At 45.1% G+C, this 23158-nt stretch overlaps 1 protein-coding gene across 1 annotated transcript in view; it reads left to right on the plus strand.

The window, feature by feature from the left end:
• MPPE1 (metallophosphoesterase 1) overlaps nt 1-23158 on the plus strand; it is a 736638-nt gene that overhangs the window by 454298 nt on the left and 259182 nt on the right. Inside the window, exons 7-8 of the mRNA XM_086965256.1 lie at nt 17924-17998; nt 18101-18223. Of these exons, the coding sequence (XP_086821382.1) occupies nt 17924-17998; nt 18101-18223 (198 nt within the window). The remainder of the gene's footprint in view (nt 1-17923; nt 17999-18100; nt 18224-23158) is intronic.

Below are 23158 nucleotides of genomic sequence, written 5' to 3' on the forward strand. Positions count from 1 at the left end.
GTAGATGTTAAATAAGGTAGGGCTCAGACTTGAGCCCTGTGGAACCCCATGGCTAACACTGCGAGGTGATGACTTAAAGGGTGGGCAATGAAGTTGAAAAGTTCTGTCAGTGAGGTATGATTGGAACCAGTTGAGAGCAGAATCTTTTACTCCCATGTCTGAGAGCCGAGACAGCAGCGTAGAGTGCAGCACGGTATCAAATGCTGCACTTAGGTCCAATAGGACCAGTGCTGCTGTCTCTCCCTCATCCACCAATTTCCGAATCTGTTCGGTGGAAAACAGAACGGCTGATTCCGTTGAGTGGCCTGATCTAAACCCTGATTGGGAAGGGTGGAGGAGTGATTCTTTCTCCAAAAACTCCATGAGTTGGAGATTGGCCACCTTTTCTATGATCTTAGCACAGAAAGGGAGAAGAGAGATTGGCCGCAGATTTTGAAGCTGGGTATTTGGAATGTTCGGTTTCTTTTTTAGTGGTATTACCTGGGCAGATTTCCAGTTTCTCAGGACATTGCCTTCCCGGAATGAAGTTGTGATCATGTTGCTTATATGATTCAATAATGCGCTTTCCATGACCGCTTTGTACTGTTCCGGAGGGCAGGCATCCATAGGGGAGCCTGAACAAATAGTGTTTATAATTTTCATCAGTTCCTGTTTATTCGGGGTCCTGAAATTGGTAAACTGGGGTTTGTGGGGGCAGGCGTCTGGAGTCTCTACCTTATTATTATCTGACCTGGTACTGCTGGAAAACGTGGCATGAATTTTTTCTACCTTTTCCACAAAGAAATCGGCTATTTGTTTGCATATCTCTGTGGAGTAGGTATCTTTAGTATCCAGGCGAGATGGTATGGTGATTTCTCTGTAGATACCGAATAGTTCTTTGGTAGGGTTTTTGGCTTCTACAATTCTGCTTTTGTAATAGAGACTCTTCTCTAATCGTACCAATTTTTTGTATTTTTTCAGCTCGGTTCTATACTTTTCTTTGAGTTCTGGGGTGTAGTTTTTCCTCCACATTCGTTCAATGGATTTGCATTGTGCTTTAGCCTTTTTCAATTTTTCAGAGAACCAGGGGGCATTTTTAGTTTGTCGAGCTGGGGGCTTGGTCGTCCAAGGAGCAATTTTGTCTAACGCTTTAGTTAGCCATGATTCAAAGTTGTCCCATACCTCCTGTAGGGAATGGCCTGTTGCCAGGGGATGTTCGGTAAGTTCCTGCAACAGCACTTCAGGGGTGCACTTTTTAAAGTTACGGCGTCTGTAGGGAGGCATTTTCGCATGTGACTTGGTGATATTGTTTTTAGCTATTCTAAATGGCACCATACTATGGTCAGACCATATTAGTGGAACTGGTGGGGAAGTTTCAACGCCCTCCCAGTTCGTGAATATCGGATCTAACAGATGCTCTTCTTGATGCGTGGGCAAGATGGATAGAAGCTTCAGATCGATTGCATTAAAAGCATTCAGAAGGAGTTGCGCTTCCTTGGAGTGGCTATCCTCTAGATGGATGTTGAGGTCGCCAAGTATGATAATATTTTTATGTCTAACGGCTAACTGAGTGGCCAGTTCAATAAGTTGGCTACAGAAGGATGTTGCTGCTCCAGGAGGTCTGTATATTAGTAATCCCGTGATTGTATTGGTGGTGTCTAATTTGATGGTGAATCTTCCGCACTCACTATCCGTGATTTCTTGTTCAATTAAAGTGCACTCAAGGTCATTTTTGAAAATCATTGCCAGTCCTCCCCCTCGTTGTTTCTGACGGTCTATTCTCAGAAGGCAATAGTTGCTTGGTATAGCCTCTAAGATCTCCGGGGAGGAGGCTTCATCTAACCATGTTTCAGTTAGAAACACGATGTCCAGATCACCATTAGTCAGCAGATCGTGTATTTCAATTTTATGCTTAGGCATAGACCTACAGTTCAGTAATATCATGTTCAGGTGCAGTGTTTTATTAGAGGTGGGGTTACACTTGGGAAGTAATTGATGGCATATATTGCATTGTGCGGGTAAAGATAACGGGTCTGTGGCATGCAAACAGTAGGATGATGATGGCTTACCAAGATTCAGCAGGTTGGCTTTAGTGTAATGATAGCGAGGACTCTGATGGTTAAGGGGCTGCATAGGTGATGGGGAGGCGGATCTATAGAGTCCTGCCCCGAGCCCCGTCCGGTTGCGGACGGGCGCAGACGGGCAGGACTCTGGCTTGACTCCGGCGCGCGATCGGCGCGCCCGCAATGCGCGTCCGCTGCGCGGAGCCATGGACGTTTGTATTTATGACGTCCTCCGCGCATCGTTCTCAGCGAGCCCTCACTAATATGGCCGCTGTTGTGTTCACCCAGTCCCTGCAGATGACGGCCCTTTAATCGGCCACACCCACCGAGAGAGTCCGAGCAAGTAGGCTGCTCTGGCTGGGAGAACGGAGCGATTCTCTTAGTGTCAAGCCCCTTTCCTCCCAAAAGAAAGTATGGGCGTAGCTAAGTGGCAATAGTTGGATATTTTAAAAATAAACTAAAGGCAAGATCGCGTCTAGCCCTTCAGCGCGATGGGGGGAAAGGACACACAGGGAAATTCAGCAGGTCACAATTTTAAAAAATAGGACGATTTAAAATTGACATAACCTCCCGGCTCAAGCCTCAGGAGGGAAAGCAGCAGTCTACCGGCTTGTTGTCTGGCCTGTATTTATGACGTCGTCCGCGCGACGTTCTCAGCGAGCCCTCACTAATATGGCCGCTGTTGTGTTCACCCAGTCCCTGCAGATGACGGCCCTTTAATCGGCCACACCCACCGAGAGAGTCCGAGCAAGTAGGCTGCTCTGGCTGGGAGAACGGAGCGATTCTCTTAGTGTCAAGCCCCTTTCCTCCCAAAAGAAAGTATGGGCGTAGCTAAGTGGCAATAGTTGGATATTTTAAAAATAAACTAAAGGCAAGATCGCGTCTAGCCCTTCAGCGCGATGGGGGGAAAGGACACACAGGGAAATTCAGCAGGTCACAATTTTAAAAAATAGGACGATTTAAAATTGACATAACCTCCCGGCTCAAGCCTCAGGAGGGAAAGCAGCAGTCTACCGGCTTGTTGTCTGGCCTGTATTTATGACGTCGTCCGCGCGACGTTCTCAGCGAGCCCTCACTAATATGGCCGCTGTTGTGTTCACCCAGTCCCTGCAGATGACGGCCCTTTAATCGGCCACACCCACCGAGAGAGTCCGAGCAAGTAGGCTGCTCTGGCTGGGAGAACGGAGCGATTCTCTTGGTGTCAAGCCCCTTTCCTCCCAAAAGAAAGTATGGGCGTAGCTAAGTGGCAATAGTTGGATATTTTAAAAATAAACTAAAGGCAAGATCACGTCTAGCCCTTCAGCGCGATGGGGGGGAAAGGACACACAGGGAAATTCAGCAGGTCACAATTTTAAAAAATAGGACAATTTAAAATTGACATAACCTCCCGGCTCAAGCCTCAGGAGGGAAAGCAGCAGTCTACCGGCTTGTTGTCTGGCCTGTATTTATGACGTCGTCCGCGCGACGTTCTCAGCGAGCCCTCACTAATATGGCCGCTGTTGTGTTCACCCAGTCCCTGCAGATGACGGCCCTTTAATCGGCCACACCCACCGAGAGAGTCCGAGCAAGTAGGCTGCTCTGGCTGGGAGAACGGAGCGATTCTCTTAGTGTCAAGCCCCTTTCCTCCCAAAAGAAAGTATGGGCGTAGCTAAGTGGCAATAGTTGGATATTTTAAAAATAAACTAAAGGCAAGATCGCGTCTAGCCCTTCAGCGCGATGGGGGGAAAGGACACACAGGGAAATTCAGCAGGTCACAATTTTAAAAAATAGGACGATTTAAAATTGACATAACCTCCCGGCTCAAGCCTCAGGAGGGAAAGCAGCAGTCTACCGGCTTGTTGTCTGGCCTGTATTTATGACGTCGTCCGTGCGACGTTCTCAGCGAGCCCTCACTAATATGGCCGCTGTTGTGTTCACCCAGTCCCTGCAGATGACGGCCCTTTAATCGGCCACACCCACCGAGAGAGTCCGAGCTAGTAGGCTGCTCTGGCTGGGAGAACGGAGCGATTCTCTTGGTGTCAAGCCCCTTTCCTCCCAAAAGAAAGTATGGGCGTAGCTAAGTGGCAATAGTTGGATATTTTATAAATAAACTAAAGGCAAGATCACGTCTAGCCCTTCAGCGCGATGGGGGGGAAAGGACACACAGGGAAATTCAGCAGGTCACAATTTTAAAAAATAGGACAATTTAAAATTGACATAACCTCCCGGCTCAAGCCTCAGGAGGGAAAGCAGCAGTCTACCGGCTTGTTGTCTGGCCTGTATTTATGACGTCGTCCGCGCGACGTTCTCAGCGAGCCCTCACTAATATGGCCGCTGTTGTGTTCACCCAGTCCCTGCAGATGACGGCCCTTTAATCGGCCACACCCACCGAGAGAGTCCGAGCAAGTAGGCTGCTCTGGCTGGGAGAACGGAGCGATTCTCTTGGTGTCAAGCCCCTTTCCTCCCAAAAGAAAGTATGGGCGTAGCTAAGTGGCAATAGTTGGATATTTTAAAAAATAAACTAAAGGCAAGATCGCGTCTAGCCCTTCAGCGCGATGGGGGGGAAAGGACACACAGGGAAATTCAGCAGGTCACAGTTTAAAAAAATAAAACACACCAGTACATGTCCTCCCTTTCAAATACATTGCACCCTTAGGACATGTGAAACACACAGTACATGTCCTACCTTTTAAATACATTGTACCCTGCAGACGGGGCTACCTTGGCGCTACTTAGGGGTGCCTTACATGTAATAAAAGGGAATGGTTGGGCCTGGCAAATGGGTGCGCTTGCCAGGTCGAAATGGCTGCACTCACAGACACTGCAGTGGCAGCTCTGAGAAATGTCTGCAGGGCTACCCATGTGGTTGGCGCAATTAGTGATGCAGGCCCACTTGTAGTATTTGATTTACAGCCCCTGGGTACCTCTAGTGCACTTTACTAGGCACTTACTAGTAAAACCAATATGCCAATCAAGGATAAACCAATCCCCAAAACAATTTAGACAGAGAGTATATGTTCTTTAGCACTGGTTAGCAGTGGTAAAGTGCCCAGAGTCCTGATGCCAACAAAAACAGGTCAGAAAAAATAATAGGAATAAGGCAAAACGTTTGGGGATAACCCTGCAAAAAGGGCAAGGTCCAACAGTACCACTATGTTTGTTTGAGTAAATACATTACTAACACATTAGAATATCAACCTTTTGCCACATTTGATGAACTGTATGTATAAAAGAAAGAATTTGCATGATTTGCCTGTAATAAACAAGTACGAAGGATGGGCAAGTGAAAACATATGTGTAAACAATATCTTTCATGGATAAGAGTGTGATGAAAGAGATTGCCTCCCTCTTTATGACCAGGAAGTTATTTTGACTATGAGTAAGGATAAGTTGAGTGGTAGAAAGAAGGTACACCCGTTTCCTCCACTTATGCTGTATGGTTTTGTAGTGACATAATTGTTTATCTTTTTGGAAACTTGTTTGTTTTTCTTGCTCATGTCAGTGGTGCCGACAGAATCATAAACTGATTAATTTAGTTTTGTTCACGTAGCTTGTGTAATTTACTACCTTCAAAGGATTAAGGTATGACAGTGTTCCCCTATTGGGGTCCTGAGTACGTGAATGCAAATGCTGGCCATGTAGGGATTTAATACAGCCCTGATGAAGTCCTGTGACCGCTAAGTGGTACGTGTAAAGGGGATCCCCGTAAGGAAAGAAGGTGTTATGTCAGCAGACTAACACTGAATAATACAAACACTTTCAAAAACTGGAACAAAGCATCAAGAAAAACATCAGAGTAGTCTTTCTTGGAGTGTACTGTAGTTTATTTACAATACCTCACTCTGTTATTTTGAGAAAACATTTTTTTGAAAAGATTTTTTACATTAGCATAAATAAGTGCCCCAGAGAGAAAGGGGGGTGAGAGAGGGAAGGGAAGTGCTCAAGGGAGTGTAAGGGAATAATGAACACAGTTGAAGATAAGTGAACAATACACAAATTGGCAAAACAATCAACAAAATTACAAGTTTGAAAAGCCAGAAAAATTCTAGGCATCCAATAAATCAATATTTCGAATAGTAACTTTCAACGGACACACAGTCAGTACAAAACTGTCGGGGTTAGGTGCCGGAAGTTATATGAAGAAACAGCGTCGACGTTTCGACCCCTATGTGTAGGCTGAGTTCAGTCCTTAAGTGGGGTCTTCATCAGGACAGAAGTGAGGGAAGGGGGGGGCAATCCATGGGATCGTGGCCCAAAAGAGCTCACGACGTGGAATAGCGGAAGACTGTGCTAGAGTCACCAGTCCGGCGCTGGAGGAATGAATCTCAGAAAGACTGCGAGATTATTGTGGTACTAAATACCTTCGCCCACAGCAAGGAGGCCGTTCTGCTACGATACGGTAGCAGATCTCACAGAGTTTTTCGGATTGACGAGCAGACAAGCGACAAAAGCCCGCTGCTGTTACTGGAGCCAACGGAACATACCGTACGTTCTGACTCCACTGCTTCATTCAATCCCGAATTGTAATTTGCTCCGTTACTTCATGCGAAGATTCAGGCAGGGTCCAATACCGCTGCCATTTGGTTGCAGCATCTGATGATATTGGCTGTAATCAACTTTGAAATCAGAACGGCCTCCTTGCCGTGGGCGAAGGTATTTAGTACCACAATAATCTCGCAGTCTTTCTGAGATTCATTCCTCCAGCGCCGGACTGGTGACTCTAGCACAGTCTTCCGCTATTCCACGTCGTGAGCTCTTTTGGGCCACGATCCCATGGATTGCCCCCCCCCCCTTCCCTCACTTCTGTCCTGATGAAGACCCCACTTTAGGACTGAACTCAGCCTACACATAGGGGTCGAAACGTCGACGCTGTTTCTTCATATAACTTCCGGCACCTAACCCCGACAGTTTTGTACTGACTGTGTGTCCGTTGAAAGTTACTATTCGAAATATTGATTTATTGGATGCCTAGAATTTTTCTGGCTTTTCAAACTTGTAATTTTGTTGATTGTTTTGCCAATTTGTGTATTGTTAACTTATCTCCAACTGTGTTCATTATTCCCTTACACTCCCTTGAGCACTTCCCTTCCCTCTCTCACCCCCCTTTCTCTCTGGGGCACTTATTTATGCTAATGTAAAAAATCTTTTCAAAATTTTTTTTTCTCAAAATAACAGAGTGAGGTATTGTAAATAAACTACAGTACACTCCAAGAAAGACTACTCTGATGTTTTTCTTGATGCTTTGTTCCAGTTTTTGAAAGTGTTTGTATTATTCAGTGTTAGTCTGCTGACATAACACCTTCTTTCCTTACGGGGATCCCCTTTACACGTACCAGATACCGCCCAGGTCCCCGTGACTACTTGGGTTTAACCCCCCTCTTGCTGTGACCGCTAAGGGCATTGAAGATGGGCAAAACATGTTGGCACTAGGTAGTAGATAGGAGTCATTGAACTCATGAACATCCACCACTTCTAATTTGTAATCTTACCTAGGGTACCTGCTTTGTAAATAAATGTATTTGGGTTTAACTCGAGGTAATTGTATTATACTGTCTCCCTGTATTTTTCCAGTAAATATATATGTTAAGGACTCCCTCAGCATAAAGGTTGTGTCCGTCATGGTAGTTTGCACTTACCAGGATGGGGTAAGATTATCAATGATAAAGCATGCCACAAAAGAGGGGTTGAGGTTTCCTTATCCTTGAATCATGTTACCTATTGGACTCCATTTGGTCAGTAAAGACACTTAGACAAGGTTGTCTCATTTTGTGTGCCCAATCCCATCTGAAGAGGTCCTGGCCTGGCACTTTATGCTGGACTGTTTTTTTGGGAGCAGGCCCAAGACTGATTTGGAAAATGATGGGTCTCTGAATGGCACAGTGGGTTAAAAATAGTGGTCTGGAATATGGCCCAGAGCGATCGCCAGTGGCTGAGATTAATTCAAGCATTCGTTTCGTCACCTTCTTTTTTCTTTTTTTTTGCAGCAATATTTGTTTCAATTCTACATCTGTGTTCTGCCACCACAATGAAGGGTAAATGAGTATGAGTTTTATTTTGCTGAACTATTCTGAGGTGCATATATGTATGTGGTATTTCTACCGCACATATCTAGCCATGGGAAGTGGTGTGCTGTACAGGGTCTAAGACCAGCGTGATAAGCAATGTAGATGGTTTGTGAACTGTTTTTGCAGTGTGATGTAGTATTCTAAAAAAAGAGGTGCGTCTTCAGCTCTTTCCTTTATTGGAGCAGTGTTTGGACAGTTGTGATGGATACAGGGATGTTGTTCATTTGCTGTGTGTATAGATGGAAAAGACATGTTACCTTGTTCTTTATTCTTTACACTCTGTCTGTAGTTTACTGGTATCTGGCTGCAGGTCTGCTTAAAACCACCAGAAATCGTGAACTTGCTTGCAAGATAAGAAGGAGTGCTGGTAGTTATGGCTTTGCAAATGATGAAGTTAGTTTTGAAGATAACGAGGGCCAGCAAGGGGAGCCAATGGGGCTCCAACATTATATGGGTGATGTGATCATATTTCTTCAGACTCTGTATGAGACTTGCTGTGGCATATAGGGCCAGATGCATCAAGCATCCATTTTGCGATTCCTTATTAGCGAAAAATAAGGAATCGCTAATAAGGAATAGCAAAATGGAATGCATCAAGCAATCACTATAAAAATAGCGATTCCTTAGAATTCCTTAATTGCGACTCGCAAATTGCGAGTCGCAATTAATGAATACCTCCCCATTAATTCCTATGGGCCTAGAGGCCCATAGGAATGAATGGGAAGACAATCTCAATTTGCGAATCGCAATTAGCGATTCGCAAATTGATATTGCGAGTTCAAGGGTGCAGGGGTGTCCAAAGGACACCCTGTTACACCCCTGAATGTGATCTGTGCACATATGTTGCGCACACACATGCCCTTAGGGCATGTGTGTGCGCAACATGAAACTTTGAAAAATGCACAAAAGTGCATTTTTCAAAGTTTTTGCAAATTACCATGAAGTTGTACTTCGTGGTAATTTGCGTGCCCTATTAGCGAATTCGCTATTTTTGATACTTTCATGCATTGCATTTAAGGAATCTCAATTTGAGATTCCTTAAATGCAAACAATCGCAATTTAGCGAATTCTCTATTTGCGATTTTTGCATTTGGGATGATGCATCCCAAATGCAAAAATTGCACTCGCAAAGGGCCAGATTCTGAGAATCTGGCCCTTTTGCGAGCGCATTTCGCTTGATGCATCTGGCCCGTAGTCTGAATCTAAAGGATGCCAGTGTAGAGTATTGAAGGGCATGGAACAGGGCATTATCACCATCTCGATGGAAGGGTATGTGGGCTTGTTAGAAATAGGGGTCTCTAGTTGGGAATGGCGTGCACCTTTGTCCAAGTAAGGACTCTTCTTCCTGGTAAGGGAGTTACACTCCTGAAATAACACCTGCCTACCCACTCTTGGTAGCTTGACACGAGCAGTCAGGGTTATCTCAGAGGCAGTGTGTAAACCATTTGTACAAAACCGACAGTACTATAGTGAAAACACTCACACCAACGTGTCGGCCACAATGCGAAAGGTACTGTTCATAATTCTGTCAATGCTTTAGCACTGTGGTTCAGGGGCCCCGCTCGTAAGTTACATGATGCACTGCCCTCATCCTGCACAGCAGGCATGGCCTACCGGTGCCATCAACTCCAGTTCGTCAGCCGACAACAGCGCTTCAGCAACGACGACTACGCTGCTTCCTCCGGGACCTGCCAGCACCACGACGAGCACCGCTTCAGATCGCACCGCAGCCCTGGTCTCACCGATGCAGTTGGATGACCGTCACTGAACCGCAGCCTACATCGTGACCTGAGTGCACCGCACGCTGCACTTCGCACTGCAGCCCTGACGACTACCGGCTCTCCTGAGTTCAACTGCGAGGAGTTCGATCTGCAATGCGTGTGACATCAGGAGCCAGACGACTCCTGTACCGACCGCCGGAACCGACACCTGCTGATGCCGGCTCTTTGGGGCTTATTTAGAGGTCGCTGACGCCCTGCATTTCTAAAAGTTACTGTTTTGCAGGTCTACCCGACACCGTAGCTGGCCCGAGATGCCACGGTCAGCCAGAACTGTTTTGATTTGTTGTTCACAATGTCATGATAGCCCCAGACAGAGCTATTGACTTCGAGGAACTGTATGTTCGAGGCATATGGGCTGCAGATGGTACATTATGAATAGATCGCCATCTGGTGTTGGGCTCGGATGATTGCACTTTGTTTTTCTCTTGGAGAGTCTTTTGTCTCTTGGTGACTCCTCCCTTGGTTGGTAGTGCGCATGGGCATCGGCTCCATCCTTAGATTGTTTTTTTCCGCCATCGGGTTCGGATGAAGATCGAGACGCTCCAGATCAACTTCGCAAGAAAGTGATTTTCGGCGCGTATTCCCTTTCCAATTCGACGGTATTGTTATTCGAACGCGTTCATTTCCATTCCGACGCGTTACAAATTTAAAATAGAAGAGAAAAACTTGGAGCTACGTCGAAGAACAGGAGGCCTTTCTCGACGCAGTCAAGCCCGGAGTCCATGGAAAGGACTCCATTCAAAAAATGTCCAACGTGTGGTGCTAAGTTCCCACACAAGGACCTACACGAGGTGTGCAACCTCTGTCTATCGCCTGAACACGAATCCAGGGACTGCGAAGCCTGCGCAGCATTCTCCTCCAAGCTAACGATTAGAAATCGTCGAGCTCGAAGACACGAGGTTTCCAGAATGCAGGCGGAAGCGATCCCGGAGCTGTTCGGAGACGAACAAATCGAGGAAGAAGAGGACCAGTCGGGGTCGGAAGGGGACCAGTCGGAGGTTGAAGAACTCATCGAGCAACAAACCGTGAGTGACGACGTCCCCTTACCGAAAAACCGACCCCGTGCGGTAACGACCCCGCCCTCGGGCCCGGTCAAACCGCTGAAAAAAGTTTCCGACGCCCCGCCTTCGGGCCCGGCAACGAAACCGAAACTGAAACCGAAACACTCGGACTCCCACCATGTCGGATCCGAGAAAAGGGCGACATCGACTTCGGCACCGAGGCTACATACAAAGGACAGCTCGGGATCGAAACATTCCATGTCGAAACATAAATTTGACTTATCGCCCAAGAGACACTCGATACCAAGAAAGTCGGAATCGAGCAAACATTCGGTTTAGAAAACAACAAGATCTGACGATCGAAAACAAAAGCACCTCTCGGAACCAGGACCCTCGGTACCGATTCAGGAGCAACAGACAGATCCCAAACAAAAGATCTTGTTTATTGATCCACAAACTGGGAAAGTGGTCACAAAGAAGAGAAAGAGTGAACAGTCAGAAGATAAACCTCTTCCTTCAAAAAAGAGATCAATGGGGACGAATATAACTCCTCCTGCTTCTCCTCGTCCTAGAGTAACACCCTCTTCTCCTATTCCTCACAATAGGCCAAATATTCCTACACCTTCCACACCAAGACCAGCTACACCTCAGTCAGATGTAGACAGTGATCTGGGGGAGGGAGAACCTCAAGGGGATGACAAAACTATCCCAGATGAGGAGGATCCATGGGAAAATTATGATGTAGGGTCAGATGAAGACAACGACCCAGAGCTATATCCCTCAAAGCCTTCACCACCTGATGATAACACAGGTTTTGTGCAGCTCATTAATAGGGCAGCAAAATACCATAAGGTAGATATACATACAGAACCCCAAATAGAGGATTTCTTGCTAGAGACTCTACCTAATGCACAGAGAACATCAGGTACTCTCCCTATGTTGAAGGGTCTTCTTACTCACACAGATGAGATATTCGAAAACCCAGTGAGAGCCAGGGTGTTAAACCCAAGAATTGATAAAAAATACAAAGCGGCTCCAAAGGACCCAATATTTATTAGAGGGCATGTACCGCTAGACTCGCTGGTGGTCTCAAACGCTCGTAAGAGAGCAAACTCGTTATCTACAGGAGAGGCTCCTCCACCAGATAAAGAGTCAAAGTTAATAGATGCATCAGGTAAAAGAGTAGCATCACAGGCAGCGAATAGCTGGCGTATAGCCAATACACAAGCACTACTCGCACGTTATGACAGGGCACATTACGATGAGCTAGAAAAACTTCTTACACATCTCCCAAAGGAACATCAGAAGAAGGCAGACCAATTAATACAGGAAGGTAAAATAATAACAAATACTTCCATTAAGTGTGCATTAGACGCAGCAGACACTGCAGCAAGATCGATTAACACTAGTGTCATGCTAAGAAGACACGCATGGCTTAGAATCTCAGGATTCAAACAAGAGGTACAAACAGCCCTACTGAACAAACCATTTGATCAGAAGACATTGTTTGGTTCAAGCACAGACGAGACATTAGAGAAAATGAAGAAAGATACGGAAACGGCTAAGTCAATGGGAGCATTGCAACAGCCAACACACAGAGGTTCCTTTCGTAGATCCACCTATAGAGGGGGCTCAAAGAATACAGGAACAAGTCAGCAATCCACATCTTTCACACCTACATCACCCAGAGGTAATTCAAGAGGCAGTTACAGAGGTAACAACAATAAGGGAAGAGGCCGCGGAAATAATAATAACCGCAACGCCTCAACACCAAAACAGTGACTTCATAGAACTCCCCCCAGACCACATAACACCGGTCGGGGGACGTCTATCACAGTTCCTACCTGTCTGGGAAAACATCACGTCAGACAAGTGGGTGAGACAAATTATCCAACATGGTTATTGCCTAGAACTCACAGATACCCCGCCAAACATCCCCCCCAAACAGCGCCCAATGAGTCAGGATCATCTGACATTGTTAAGAGAAGAAGTGCTAGCACTTCTACAAAAGCATGCAATAGAGAAGGTCCCAAAAGATCAACAGGGCACAGGAGTATACTCTCTATACTTCCTGATCCCCAAAAAAGACGGATCACTACGACCAATATTAGACCTCAGACCTCTCAATGCTTACATAAATTCGGAGCACTTCCACATGGTCACGCTCCAACAAGTACTCCCTTTACTGAAGAAAGGGGACTTTCTTTCTACACTGGATCTGAAAGACGCTTACTTTCATATCCCAATTCACAAAGCCCACAGAAAATACCTAAGGTTTGTGTTAGAAGGACAACACTATCAGTTCAAAGTCCTTCCATTCGGTGTCACAACAGCACCGAGAGTTTTCACAAAATGCCTAGCTGTGGTGGCAGCACACCTAAGAAGACAACAAATACATGTCTTCCCATACTTGGACGATTGGCTAATAAAGGCCAAGTCAAAGGAAGAATGTCTTCACAACACACAGAAGACAATTCAATTGCTGCACCACCTAGGGTTCACGGTGAACTACAAAAAATCACACCTACAACCAAACCAGATTCAGCAATACCTGGGGGCTACAGTAGACACAGAAAAGGCAATAGCATACCCCAACCCAATCAGAGTACAGACAATGGTCGGGTTAATACAAAGATTTCAACCACAACACTCACTACCAGCACGAGTGTTTATGCAACTATTAGGCATGATGTCCTCCTGCATACTGCTAATACCACATGCCAGACTACAAATGCGCCCACTACAAGAGTGTCTAGCGACACAGTGGAATCGGGCTCAAGGGCAGATTACAGATCTGGTGTTGGTAGACGACCGGACGTATCGCTCTCTGAAGTGGTGGAACACAGAAAACATTTCCAAGGGACGGTCGTTCCTAGAGCCAATTCCACAAGTAGTAATAACAGCGGACGCATCGCTCTCCGGATGGGGAGCGCATATGGACAGATACACAGTACAGGGGAAGTGGAGTGTGCAGCAAAAGAAACTGCACATCAACTACCTAGAGCTATTAGCAATATTTCTAGCACTAAAAGCTTTCCAAATGCAAATAACAGGCAAAGCAGTCCTGATCAGAACAGACAACATGACTGCAATGTATTATATTCAAAAACAGGGGGGGACACACTCTCTCCAACTGTCCAGACTAGCACAGGACATATGGAGATGGGCCATTCCTCAAAAGATCTACCTGTTAGCGGAACACCTACCAGGAGTTCAAAACCAAATAGCAGACATCCTAAGCAGACAGTCAGAACAAGTGCACGAATGGGAGCTGCACGACCAAATACTACAGCCATTCTTCCAAAAATGGGGGCAACCAGAGATAGATCTGTTTGCCAATCATCAGAACGCAAAATGCAAAGAATTCGCATCCAGGTACCCACATCAAAGGTCCCAGGGCAATGCACTGTGGATAAATTGGTCCAACAGATTTGCGTACGCGTTCCCTCCTCTACCACTAATTCCATTACTGGTTCGGAAACTGCAGCAACATTCAATGACAATGATACTAGTGGCACCCACGTGGGCAAGACAGCCGTGGTTCACCACGCTGCTACAACTCTCACAAGTACCACATCAAAAGCTAAGGTTATTACCCATGCATCTTACACAGAACCATGGAGAAATAATGCACCCAGATCCCAAACAACTGAACCTAGCGATCTGGCTCCTGAAGTCATAGAGTTTGGGTATTTAGATTTACCACCAGAATGCATGGAAATCATTAAACAAGCAAGACGTCCTACCACCAGAGCATGCTATGCAGCAAAATGGAAGAGGTTTGCTATACACTGTAACAGTAAGCACATCAACCCTCTGGACGCATCTACTAAACAAATCATTTGCTATTTGTTACACTTACAGCAATGTAACCTAGCATATACCTCTATCAGAGTTCATCTAGCAGCCATAGCAGCATACCTACAAAACAGACAACATCTGTCATTGTTCAAAGTACCAGCAATTAAAGCTTTCATGGAAGGACTCAAAAGAGTCATTCCACCAAGAAGACCACCTTCCCCAGTCTGGAATCTCAACATAGTGCTTACCAGACTAATGGGGCCACCATTTGAACCTATGCATAGGTGTGAAATACAATTCCTCACATGGAAGGTAGCAATCCTCATAGCTATCACGTCACTTAGAAGAGTAAGTGAACTGCAGGCTTTTACGATTCAAGAACCATTTATGCAGCTACACCAAAATAAAGTGGTTCTTAGAACAAACCCAAAATTCTTACCGAAGGTTATTTCAGCATTCCACATCAATCAGTCAGTGGAATTACCGGTTTTCTTTCCAAAACCACAAACAGTAGCTGAAAGAGCCCTACATACACTGGATGTTAGAAGGGCCATATTGTACTACATAGAAAGAACACAAACTTTCAGAAAGACAAAACAACTATTTGTTGCGTTTTCTCCCACACATAAAGGCAATCCCATCTCCAAAGCGGGCATTGCCAGATGGATTGTAAAATGCATTCAAATATGCTACTTAAAGGCAAAGAGAACATTAACTGTTCCTCCTAGAGCTCACTCTACACGTAAACTAGGAGCATCTATGGCATTTCTGGGAAACATTCCACTAGATGACATATGCAAAGCGGCTACCTGGGTTACACCGCACACCTTCACAAAACACTATTGTGTAGATGTGCACACAACACAACAAGCTAGAGTGGGACAAGCAGTATTAAAAACATTGTTTCAGACAGTTGCAACAGACACGGGCGACCACCGCTAGGGGAGAACTGCTATATAGTCTATTCATAATGTACCATCTGCAGCCCATATGCCTCGAACGGAATATGCTACTTACCAGTATGCATCTGTTCTTGGCATAGAGGGCTGCAGAGTGGTACATGCCCTCCCAGCCTCCCCGGAAACCTGTGTCTGTTCCAACATTATCTTATTTAGATACACTTACATGGGCACTCTTATCTGTATTCTACTATACTACTCCATCTAACCCTACTATGGCAAAACAATCTAAGGATGGAGCCGATGCCCATGCGCACTACCAACCAAGGGAGGAGTCACCAAGAGACAAAAAACTCTCCAAGAGAAAAACAAAGTGCAATCATCCGAGCCCAACACCAGATGGCGATCTATTCATAATGTACCACTCTGCAGCCCTCTATGCCAAGAACAGATGCATACTGGTAAGTAGCATATTCCTTTAAGTCTATTTTTGATTATTGAGATTGCTGAGAACTGTATGGTCGTTTTTTATCTTTTTTGGTCTTGGCTGCACATATAAAATATTGGTTATTTTTCTAAAACTGGTGTGGTGTCCTTTTGTAGTGTTTTCACTGTATTACTGTTCGTTACGTGCAAATACACACTCTGTATGGGTTCACAAATGCTTTACACACTGCCTCTGAGATAAACCTGACTGCTCGTGTCAAGCTACCAAGGGGTTATTTTAGGAGTGTAACTCCCTTACCCTGACTGGGAAGAAGGGTCCCTATTTAGACAAAGGTACCTACCTCTGCCAACTAGAGATCCCAATTTCTAACAGGGTTTGAAGGCCGTTCGAAAGGCACTTTCTAGAAGAAATTGTTTGACTTTTTCTAGAAGAGAAAACTGTTACAAGGCTGTCTTTGTTTTTTGGCAGTGTTTACTTGTCTGTGAAGTGGGTGGCCAGGGTGAATCCAAGAAAGTTGGCATTCAGTGAAAGTTGGGGTTCTAAGCTGTGAGGGTTCATGTTATAAAGCCAGGTTTGTACTGTTTCTTGTTTTTTGTTCTTTGCAAATAACAGGAATTCTGTCCTCATTGGGTTTAGCTTCAGGTAGGCAGTGGACATCCAGGTCTGGATCATGTGCAGGCAGTGTTTGAGGTGTTGGATGTTTGAAGCAGTGGAGACTGCAAGTAAAGTCCAAGGGGCTCCATATGGAGGTGGAAGATGACAGGGACAGTAAGGAATCCTGGGGGAACTTTGCATGTGACTGGGATCTTTTGGTACCTGGAGGTACTCATCAGCGGGAAAGGTAGGAGGAGAAACAGTGAAGGACATTGCTGGTGAATCTCGAGAGTGCATACGAGGGTGGGATGGTTGACTGTCAAAGGCAGCTGAGTGGTCTACAAATATCAGGAGGCAGGGGTCATCTTTATCTTCGGTCAGGAGGGCATTGTCAATGATGTATAAGGAGTGGTCTCTGTGCTGCAGCGTTATCTGACACCAGACTGGTAGTCGTGCAGGAGATAGCATTTATGTAATCCTAAATATGAACATAGACTGCTTTTTCAATGATCTTATTGATGAATGGTAAGCGAGTGACGTGCTGGTTAATATTTTGAAGTTGTTGCTCAAACCTTTCAGAGTGCCAATTATATTATGTTCAGTACGTTAAACTTCTGTTGGTGCTCCTAAAATATGTTTCCATGTGACAATCTTTCCATGTCCACATTGCATGCCAGTTTGTAAACTACTCCTCAAAAACATTTCACAGTAGACTCAAATGAATTGAAGCCCGGGGAAGCCAGATTTTATTTAATAAGGAAGCATTATAAAGCAGGTGCAGAAGATTGATGTAAAACTAACAAAGAAGTTGGTGTAACAAAAGACCTAAAAAATACACAGAGAGATAAATGAATGAGGTGTTGGCAGCAGAGTATTGCTCTCGCCTGAGTGTGCACACGAGTCTTATGCTGTCATGAGAGAAAGGACCCATTTTGTGCAGATCCAGGCATGAGTTTTAGAAATAGTTTGATAACGAAGGCCTAGGTATAACAGGGGAAAAAATTAATCCATGGCTCACCCTATGCAGCATCACTTTGTACATCGGCGCTTACCTACTGATGCATCATCCTAACACACAATGGAATCTGCCGCACTGTAGAATATACATACCCAAGAAGCACAGTTAACATTAGTACTACTGAATGACCGTATTCCCAGGTCTGAAGGGTAGTTGCACTTTCTCGTTAGTGATGTTGTTACTTATTGATGACGAATGATGAAGCTTGTAAAGCTCACAGCTACTCAGAGAGTGTTCAAACAAAATCGAATTTTTGCTAGAACAGTAAGGCTCACAAAATTGCTTAATTTTGCAGCACAACCTTACGGGTACAACCAGAGAATGCAAGAAAGCTGCAAAGGTTCCCCCGTCTGCACCAATACTTCTGCAGGTGAGCATGGGGCATGCATATCTAAGTATGTTCAAGTTACACATGAGCAGCAGTCTAGGCTTTCCGGTTAGAGCACTGATCTGTTGTTTCAATCTTTATTAGCATTATCCTCTGTATCGAAGAAGTGACTCTGATTGTTCTGGGGAAGACTCTGCTACACCAGAAGAAAAGAACATTCCGTTCAAAGAGAAGTATGATGTTCTTTCTCAGGAGGCATCACAAAGGGTAGGCATAGTAGGTCAGGAAGTGTTATTCAAGACGAAACGTGTTGGCTGTATTGAACATTCTGCATTTGTGTCTCCTATTGAATGTATTTGTACTACATGTAGACTATGAAAACCTTGTTTGTCATGCTTTACAATTACAAGAACATGAGCCTTTAAATCATTCTTTATTGCCATCAAATTAGGTTCTGATTGGATTGACTAAAATTTGGTTTGTGCTCCAGAAACTTATCGAATATTGTATCAGTTTCTGCTTCGGCAGTGTATCTGGGTGTACCTCCTTGCAGCATCGGTGCTGTCTCTGAAAGAACACTACACCTTATTTGTTGCTCTTTTTATTTGCCACACTTGTGGGAAGGACATTGAGCTGGACATTCTCTTCCACTGCTGCTACATTTGTAATAGTAATTCATTTAGTTATGGTAAAGACCCTCATAAAAATGCTACATGTCTTTTGGACACTGCTCATTGCTGATAGCGCTATACAGTCGTGATTATCTGAGAGATGGTGTTCACATAACGAAACACAGTACTTAAAACCACTTATTAAAAAAAGAAAATCCAAAAAGGGATCATACCGATTCCTACACTATCTTGTCCATCCTACCTTCCTTTCTTCCCCTTACCACCACCAGCCATACCTCCCAGCGGTGCTGAACCCAAAAACCCGAAGTGAGATTCTATACGTGCGACTGCTGGCCCTGCCAATAGCGGAATTTAGCCCGGCATGAGCACACAAAAAAACAGGGATGGGGCATGCGGTCTATGTGCTTATAAACGTGAATCATGGCTGCATCGCCCTAGTTGTTGCCCAACCATAGCCAACATAAGAAGAATCCTAATTAGTGAATTATGTCTGAGCAAAAAAGCAAGTACCTGCCTGGAGGCATCGGCCATATGTTTTACTCAAATAGAACCACACATCATGGCTCACTGCGGGCGTTTCATACAAATTGTCAGGGATGCTCTCGAGCCCCGCCCTAGGCCCAACCGGACCTTTGGATAGTCCTAAACTTGATCTCGGATTATTTAAAAGGGAAGCCAGAATGACCCTCGGATTAGACCAGACCACAGGAACACTCTTGATTACCCTTTCAAGTCGGAGCACTCAGTATAACAACAGGCTGCTCTCCTTGCTTTGGAGGAATGATTTGAGACTGGAACCCCCCAATAAATATTATTCACCAACCGACCCCTTTAAAGTGAACTAAATCGCAATGCACAGGCACTTTTCCCGGGATATCAGCTCATGGATGGAGCACCAAGGCAGCAGGGGATATCGGGAGGATAGCAATATAAGGTCCTTTGAGAGGCGGCTGGGCGTCGGTTTTAATTAACTTATGCATGTAATATTAAATACCAAAATACCAAATACCTTACCTCCACCTTATCAGAATTAAAAGACAGAATGGTTATTTTGAGAGGGCCTGCTGCTTTCCCCAGTATCATAAGAACCTACACTTTAATGTGAGTTACAATCTGAATTTCATAATAAATAAACCACAAACAGAATGATCTGTGTTATCAAGAGAAAGTCTTTCTTACATTTGTTTGTCTATTATGGTGGAGTTGTTGTCTTTTTGAATTATTGACCCTCTCTTTTCAAAATTTGTGAAACTTTTGACTAGGTTCTGATAAATCAGCACATGTTTCCTCCCTACCACAAGTACCATAGCATGTTTGCCACTGTATCAGTTTCTTAATTTACGCTGACATTAAGGAGCCACCATTCGATTCCTGCTTCTTGAGATATATTTCTGGTTGACAATTCAGAATCTCTGGACACTTTTACTGAGCTTGAATTGGTACTCGGAAATCTCCTGTTCTGCACTGTGACATGAGTGCGGTGTTTTCCAGATTTAAAGTTGAGCATCACGTCTCTTGAACTTGTGGTCTCCTGCTCTTCCTTAAATATCTTGTTTGAGGGATATGAGCTGTAGTTCATATGCTTTAGCATAGATCGCCATGTGGTGTTGGGTCTGGATGTTTGCACTTTGGTTTTGTTTGAAGAAGTCTTTGAAGTCACGTGGTAGGTGACTCCTCCTTTTGGTGATCGAGCGCATGGGCATCTAGTCCATCCCCAGATAGTTTTTTTCTGCCATAGGGTTCGGATGTGTATTGCTGCGCTCCGGTTGGTATAGTTTTCAAATCCTTGGACGCACAATTCCTCGACGGTATTGTCTTTTGATCGCGATTTCCCATTGTACGTGTATTGTGTAAACTGTGAAAACTTTCAATCGGGAACTTCGATGCGGGCCGTCGGGCCTAACCGTGCCGATCACACAAGCAGGCAATACAACGGACTCCATTCAAGCTATGTTCCGGGTGTCGTGCTAAGTTTCAATGCACCAACTTGCATAAGGTCTGTAACCTGTGCTTATCCTCGCTACACAAGGATAGATCCTGCGAAGCATGTTGATCATTCCGATCGAAGAAGACCACCATGATCGTCTGGCTCGATGCCACGAGATGCAACGGCACAGCGGCCCCGTACCACAAATCTTCGGTGAAACTAGAACACTGTCCTGCCACAGAAGCCAAAGAAGATGAAGAAGAACTGGTCTCCATGTCAAAAGCTGACTCTGACATGGAGGAAGACCTGTACGTCACGCCTGCTAAATGTACCGTGAGTACAGATCTCCATGTTCCCACTCGGACGAAAGAAAAGGCTTCGGTATCACCCTCGGGCTCCTGTTGACACCGAGAAAAAGTTTCAGATGCCCCACCATCCAGCCTGGCTATGAAACAAAAACACAAGCCTTCCGGCTTGTGCTCGAGCCGGCCCCAGTCCGGTGCTGAACCAAAACCTGCGGCATCGAAACATAAGGAGAAACATGTGCCACTTCCCACCTGTCTCCACCAAAGACTTCTTCGACGCTGAAAACCTTGGAGCCAAAACCCCTCCAAAACAAAAGACTCTAAACCGAAATAGTCCAAGCCTAAAGCCTCAGACCCGAAACGCTCCACACCTAAAAGCTCAGAGCTCACAAAGAAAAAAAGAGATATGGGTACCAACCCTTCTCCCCCTTATATACTAGAACACAGTCCTGCCGCATAAGTCGAAGAAGAAGAACTGGTCTCCGTGTCTGAAGCTGACTCCAACATGGAGGAAGACCTGAACGTCACTCCGGTTCAATGTTCCGTGAGTACAGATCCCCATGTTCCCACTCAGACGAAAGAAAAGGCTCCGGTATCACCCTTGCGCTCCGGTCGACACCCACAAAAAGTTTCAGATGCCCCAACGTCCAGCCTGGCTATGAAACCGAAACGCAAGCCTTCCAGCTCATGCTTGACGAGCCTGCCCCAGTTCAGTGTTGAACCAAGACTTGCGGCATCGAAACATAAGGAGAAACATGTGCCTCTTCCCACCCGTCTGCACTGAAGACATTCATGACATCGAAAACCTCGGAGCCGTAACCCTCCAAAACAAAAGACTCAAAACCGAAATCGTCCAAGCCTAAAGCCTTGAAGCCGAAACGCTCCAGACCTAAAAGCTTAGGGCCGACAACCTCTGCGCCGAAAAGTTCGGAGCCCAAAACATACCACTCCGAAGACTCCACAGCCTAAACCGGCTAAAACTAAGCATTCGGATTCCAAACACTCGGCACCCAAAGACACGGAGCCCAAATCTTCAATGCCAATATCCACTCCTAAAGGAACCGATATTCATTCCAAGGAACTTCCATCCGAAGACACACCTCTGGATCCAAAACAAAAAAGACTTAGTATTGATCTGAAAACTGGACACCTTCTGGCTACTCTTCCTAAAAAACGGAAGTTAGACAACCCACAAGATGCCCCTATACCTCTGAAGAAAAAATGATATATGGGTACTAACCTTTCTCCCCCTTATATACCTCTATCTCCTCCTCCTATTCCCAATTTACACATTACACCATCAAATTCACCACCTTCAATGTCACCTGACTCACAGGATGACGAATTTGGGGATGGGGATGAGCATCATATCCTTCAAGATCCAGACATACTACATGGCACTGATCCCTGGGATGATTATGATAAGGATCCAGATCAACTAATGACCCTGACATGTATCCCTCCAGACCTTCCCCACCTGATGACAATATTGGCTTTACACAACTTATCAACAGGGCTGCCCAATATTACGAGATGGAACTACATACAGACCCTCTAGTAATAGATTTCCTTGTAGAAACATTCACACACTCACAGAGGTGTACTAACACTTGAGCCATGCTGGAGGGCATGTTAAAACATACCGATGAGGTATTCAAAGACCCAGTTAGAGCCAGGATACTGACACCTAGGGTGGATAAAAAATACAATCCTGCTTCTACAGACCCTGTATACATAAAATGTCAGTTACCATTATACTCTCTTGTTGTATCTAGCCCGCAAGAGAGCTAACTCTAAAACTACAGGCAAAACCCCTCGTCCTGATAAGGAGTCTAAGCTTATTGATACCTCTGGCAAGAAAGTATCTTCACAAACTGCCAATTATTGATGTATTGCCAATGTTCAGGCTCTGTTGGCACGCTACGACAGGGTCCACTATGATGAGTTGGGAAAACTCATGCAACATTTGCCAGAGGAGTATAAAACTAAAGCTAACAACCTCAATTGGGAATGGAAGCTCATCACCATCACTTCCATACAATGCTCCCTAGATGCAGCAGACAGCTTCTCGTGCTATTAACAATAGCATACAGTTGTGGAGACACGCTTGGCTTCGAATCTCTGGATTCAAGCAGGAGGTACAATCCTCCATACTTAACCAGCCATTTGATAATGAGCATCTTTTCAGGCCAACATTAGATACTTCATTAGAAAAAATGAAAAAGACACAGAAACTGCAAAATCCATGGGAGCCCTACAATTACCTTCTAGCAGGGGTTCCTTTCATCGCTCCTTTTACAGGGGTGGCTCAAAAACACTGTCAGAAAATCCCTCCTCC

This window comes from Lissotriton vulgaris, chromosome 4_1 (genome assembly GCF_964263255.1).
Source record: "Lissotriton vulgaris chromosome 4_1, aLisVul1.2, whole genome shotgun sequence".
In the NCBI taxonomy this organism is placed as follows: Eukaryota; Metazoa; Chordata; class Amphibia; order Caudata; family Salamandridae; genus Lissotriton; species Lissotriton vulgaris.